We start from the raw sequence: 5,793 nt of genomic DNA, 5'->3' as shown, positions 1-5,793 counted from the left end.
AGCTTTAAATGTTACAGTGCCCAAGACCCTACTAATTCCAGGACCTCTTTTCTTCTCCATCTACAGTAACTTCTTTAGTGATCTCATCCAGCCTCATTGCTTTCTTTATCTGTATATTGTTGATTCCCAAATGTATATCTCTAAACCAATCTGTCCCCTGACTCCACTCTAAGCCTATTCAACCTCTCCACTTGGTGACCTAACAAGCACCTCAGAATTATTGTGTTCAAAATGTTCTACTGATCTTCCCCTCTCCAAGAATCTGTACCTGCCAAAGTCTTCTCCATCTTCATAAACATCATTTATTAATTAATATATATAAATAAATACCTTTCCAACTGCTGAAGCTGAAAATCTTGTGTATTAGTACAGGTTTCCCCAAAAGCAGATGCTGAGATAAAGAGTCAAGTACAAATAGTTTATTTTAAAGAAGAAGCAATGGTCACTAGTAGGAGACTAGGGATGCATGGAAGAGAAAGCAGCCAATAAAGATGTGTTGGTAAACCAGCTGCCACTGATTGACTGAAGTTTAATCTTGTGGGAAATAGCGTCAAACACGTGTGTCAGAATTATCCCATCTGAGAAGGATATTCTGTATTTATATATCAGCTCCTGAGAATCACTGGTTGAGGGCTTCCCCTAGATGGGGTTAATTTCCAGCACTTCCAGTCTAAGGTAGGAATTGTTAGAATGGCTTTCCTTCTGCACTCAGGCACAAAAATGCAGACACCTGGGACATTAACAGCACTGAAACTTAAGAATTACCCATAATGCTTCCCTCTCTCTCTCTCTTTTTTTAACCCTATACCCGGTCCATTAGCAAATCCTGTCTTCAAAACATATTCAGAATCCACAGCTACCACCTTGACCTAAGCCATCAGCAACATTCACCTGGATCATCGCAACAGCTCACTTCTTGGTCTCCCTATTTCCACCTTTTCTCCCTATTTTAGTTTCCTAGAGCAATTATAACAAAATGCCAAAAACTGGGTGATTAAAACAATTGAAATGTATCATTTTTCAGGGCTATGCTCCCTCTGAAACCTGTAGGGGAAATCCGTCATTGCCTCCTCCTAGCTTCAGGTGGTTTGTGGACAATCTTCAGTGTTCTTTGGCTTATGGATGCAACACTCCAGTCCTCCATCTTTACATGGTGGTTTTGCTGTATCAGTTTACATAGTCTTTCCTCTGTGCATGTCTGTGTGAGATCATATGGTGCAGACTTGTATCTGTGCAACTATAAATGCACAGAAAAGATTAGGGATTATACATATAGAATATTAAAAATAGTCACCTCTTTGAGGGAACAGGGAGATAGCTAAAGGGAGCTATACGTTTTATATTTCGATATACAATATCATTGTGCATCTTACTCTACAACTGGATTTTTTTTCAATTTAACAGTGTAGTTCACAGCTCCTTCTATGTCAGTACATATAGAAGCACCTCATACATTTTACTTATTATTTCATAATGTGAATGTAATTTACTTTTTAAACCATTCCTTTGATGAATGCTAAGGTCATTTCTATTTTTCCCTATTGTAATCAAAGCTATAATGAACAAACACCCTTGTTATGTGTGTACAGAAGTTCAAGTTTCTCAAGAAGAGAGACCAAGAATGGAATTAAGGATTTGAAGGGAGGCACAATTAAATTTTTTTTTTCACAATTAAATTTTTGATAGACACTGACACACTATTTTCCAAGACAGTTATCCTACTTTACAATCCCACCAGTGCTGTTTGAGAGTATTCATTTCCCTCACTCTTACCAACTGGATTTAATCCATACAAAAATATTTTTCAAGCACTGTATTTTAAAAATAGCTTATTTAAAAAATAATAAAAAAGCTCAATTTGTTCTCTGCTTTTCTGATTGCTCAGGACTGCACAACTTTTTTCATGTTAGCATTTGTGTTTCTTCTGTGAATTGCCAATTTTCTACTTATGAATTTGTAGGAACTCTTTATAATTAGTTTTATGGTGGTTTTGTGAGTTTTAATTTTTCATGTAATTAAATCTATCAGTCTTTTTCTTTGTGGTTTCCAAATTTTTTTTTAATTTATTTTTTATTGAAGGATAGTTGCTTTACAGAATTTTGCTGTTTTCTGTCAAACCTCAACATGAATTAGTCTAGTAAAATTTTTAAAATTCCTGTTACTTTATTTAAAATTTTTTTTTAAAATTTGGGTCTGCCTCACAACAATGTGGGATCTTTGTTCCCTAACCAGGGATCAAACCCATGGCCCTTACTTTGGAGGTGCAGAATCTTAGCTACTGGACCACCAGGGAAGTTCCATGTAGTTTCTAAATTTGATGTATCATTAAGAATGCCTTTCCTTTGCAGCCAATTAAGCCGACTGTGCTCTTTTCCCCATGGGGGCCCAGTGTGCAATGGCTGCAAACAACAGCCTCCTTGGTAGTGTATGCAGCCTGTTGCCTGTACAGGTAGCCCTAAGGGAACCTGGAGACAACTCTTCCTAGTGGCCATTCATGACTGGCCTCCTGTTTCCCAATCTAGACTCCAGACAGGTATGCGCGGTGCGTTTGGAAAGCCCCAGGGCACAGTGGCCAGGGTCCACATTGGCCAGGTCATAATGTCCATCTGCACCAAGCTGCAGGACAAGGAGCATGTGATTGAAGCCCTCCGCCGGGCCAAGTTCAAGTTCCCTGGCCGTCAGAAGATCCACATCTCCAAGAAGTGGGGATTTACCAAGTTCAATGCAGATGAATTTGAGAACATGGTGGCAGAAAAGCGACTCATCCTGGATGGCTGTGGGGTCAAATACATCCCTAATCGTGGTCCCCTGGACAAATGGTGGGCCCTGCACTCATGAGCATCAGCGCTGTCCCCTCCTTAATCACGCTCACCAATAAATGCTATTTCCTGTCAAAAAAATTAAAAAATAAAGAATGCCTTTCCTACACTCCCTCTCACAACTTGGAAATAGTCTATCTTATCCACTATTACTTTGTTTTTATAGTTTATCTATTTTAATCAAATTGAAATTTAGTTTTGCATATGGCATGATAAATGGTTGGAACATATTATTATTCCCAAATGGATAGACAGTTGTCTCAACATTTGTTGTAGACATTAATTTCCCCTCCAATTTGAAATAGCTTCTTTTTAATGCACTAAATTCCAAGAGAAATAGATAGATGAAGGGGGATATAGCTGGTGTTGGACCTTGTATTCTGTTTTTTTGTTTGTTTGTTTGCTTTTTAATGTTAATCTTTTCTTGGGCCAATAATATTCTATTTTAATAATTATAGCTTCGTAGCACATTTTGATGTCTAATAGGGTAAGTCCTGAAGATCTCCTGGAGTAGGAAATGGCAACCTACTCCGGTATTGTTGGCTAGAAAATCCCACGGACAGAGGAGCCTGCAGGCTACAGTCCATAGGGTCGCAAAGGGTCAGACATGACTGAGCATGAGCACAAGCATGAGGATAAATTCCTCCTCCTACTTGGTCAACATTTTTGGCTATTCTGCCTTGTTTTTTGTCAACCTGACACATTTCATTAAAAAAAAATAGATAACTTTGAGTAGAAATGACATCTTTAAGCAATCTCCCATATGACTTTATATGTTTGGAACTTCTTTTATGTCTTAGAGTAAAACTTTGTAATTTTATTCATATAGAACTTTCACATTTCTTTCTGAGTTTACTTCTTGGTTCGTCATAGGTTTTGCAGCAGCTGTGAATTGATTCTTTTCCATGACAAATTCTAATACTTTATCACTAGTCTATATAGGAAAGCTATTGATTTCTCTACAGTAATATTATACACAATTATTTTATTAACACTCATCCATTCTAATAATTTTTTTGGTGGTTCACTTATATTTTCTACTTCAAATCTTGATTTCAAAATCTAGATTTTTAACTTTCAAATGAAAAATCTTTCATTTTCAAATAATGTTTGTACCTTTCTTCCATTCTTTTTCCTAGTCTCTCAGTAATAGTTGGGGCTTCCCTGGTAGCTCAGATGGTAAAGAATCTGCCTGCAATGCAGTAGACCTGGGTTTGATCCCTGGGTCTGGAAGATCCCCTGGAGAAGGGAATGGCAACCCACTCCACTATTGTCTGGAGAATCCCATGGACAGAGGAGCCTTGTGGGCTTCAGTTCATGGAGTTGCAGAGTCAGACACGACTGAGTGATTAACACACACAGTAATAGTAAGGTACTCCAATATGATGTTAACTAGCAGAGGTGTTAATTGGCATGTTTTCTTGTTCTTTATTTTAGTGAGGCTTGTGGTTCACCATTTTTCTTCTAAGAGATAATTTTGGGCATGGACTGTCAATTAACAGAAGCTTGAATGTATTATTTAAACAAATTGTTTACTTGGAATAGCTTCATTCAGTAGACAGCAGACATCATGGAAGAGATTCTATAGCTGACCTCTCTTGGTCCCATAGAAATGTCCTGACTAGGGGACAATGTGTTAACAATTGATATGAGGTGGGTCTCCTGGAGACTAAGTTGCTGCCCAAATACTTTTCCAGTAACTCTTTATACCTGTTCCTTGCATGGGTAACACAGCTTGTGCATATTACAGTAATATGTTCAACTTTACAGGATACATCTGTATTTAATATAAGTTATTTAATTTAATAGACTACATCTGTATATAATACTTACATACTTATTTAGCTCTGGATGATTTCCTTCATGGGGGGTCATAGTGTGGGCATCCCCTTATGGGGAACTCCCACCACAAGTAATGTTCACCTTTGGTAGATACTTTTCATCAGAAAGATAGCATGGTTATAATAATAATAATAGCATGGTTATGGCTATCTATTTCAGGATATCAAATTATTCCCAAAACTAGTGGCATAAAGAAACAACTATTTTATAGCAAGTTCTGGCAAGGACGTGGATAAAAGAGAATCCTTGTGCATGGTTGCTGGACATATAAATTGGTATAACCACTATGGAAGACAATATAGAGGTTCCTCAAAAAATTAAAAATTGAAATACCATATGGTCCAGAAATTCCACTTCTGGGTATTTATCCAAGGAGACAAAAACATTCCCAAAGATACATTCACTCTCCCAGATTCATTGCAGCATTACTTGTAATAGTCAAGACATGGAAGCAAACTAAGTCCTCATCAGTGAATGAATGGATAAAGAAAATGTGATTGATATATATATATATCAACCCACTCCAGTACTCTTGCCTAGAGAATTCCCTGGACAGAGGAGCCTGGCGGGCTGCAGTCCACAGGGTTGTACAGAGTCAGACACGGCTGAAGCAACTAAGCAGCAGCATGCATATATAATGTGCCTATATATAACGTATATACATACATATATACAATGGAATATTATTCAGCTCACAAAAAAGAAGGAAATCTTGCCATTTGTGACAACATGGATGGAATCTTGAGGGCATCATGCTAAGTGAAGTAAGTCAGACAGATCTTATGATCTCACTTATATGTGAAATATAAAAAAACAAAAACAAAAGTCATAGATAAAGAGAACAGATTGATGTTTGCTAGAGGCAGGAGCTGGGGATGGGAAAAACGGGTGAAGAGAGTCAAAAACTATTAACTTCTACGAATTCTCTGGCAGTCCAGAGGTTAGGTATCTGTACTTCCACTGCAGGGGCATGAGTTTGATACCTGACCCAGGAACTAAGATCCTGCCTAGCAAAAATGAATAAAAAATTAAATATATATATATATAAGGTACAAACTTCCAATTATAAAATAAATACACCCTGGGGATATAATGTACATGTTGACTATAGTTAATAATTGCATATTTTAAA

The 5,793-nt window shown here is 37.4% G+C and overlaps 1 protein-coding gene and 1 non-coding gene across 2 annotated transcripts; both read left to right on the top strand.

Moving 5' to 3' along the window:
* The first annotated feature begins 643 nt into the window (after positions 1-643).
* On the top strand, positions 644-2,900 carry LOC122676828 (60S ribosomal protein L10-like). The gene is made up of 2 exons (XM_043876383.1): positions 644-675; positions 2,523-2,900. The coding sequence occupies exons 1-2, from the start codon at positions 644-646 to the stop codon at positions 2,836-2,838; spliced, it is 348 nt and encodes a 115-aa protein (XP_043732318.1). The 3' UTR covers positions 2,839-2,900.
* On the top strand, positions 2,343-2,477 carry LOC122678530. The gene has a single exon (XR_006336191.1). It is a non-coding gene; the product is annotated as a small nucleolar RNA SNORA70 (small nucleolar RNA).
* Positions 2,901-5,793: the final 2,893 nt, after the last annotated feature.

This window comes from Cervus elaphus, chromosome 20 (genome assembly GCF_910594005.1).
Source record: "Cervus elaphus chromosome 20, mCerEla1.1, whole genome shotgun sequence".
Classification (NCBI taxonomy): Eukaryota; Metazoa; Chordata; class Mammalia; order Artiodactyla; family Cervidae; genus Cervus; species Cervus elaphus.
Note: the sequence above shows the minus strand (reverse complement) of the source record. Positions and strands in the feature narration are given on the sequence as shown.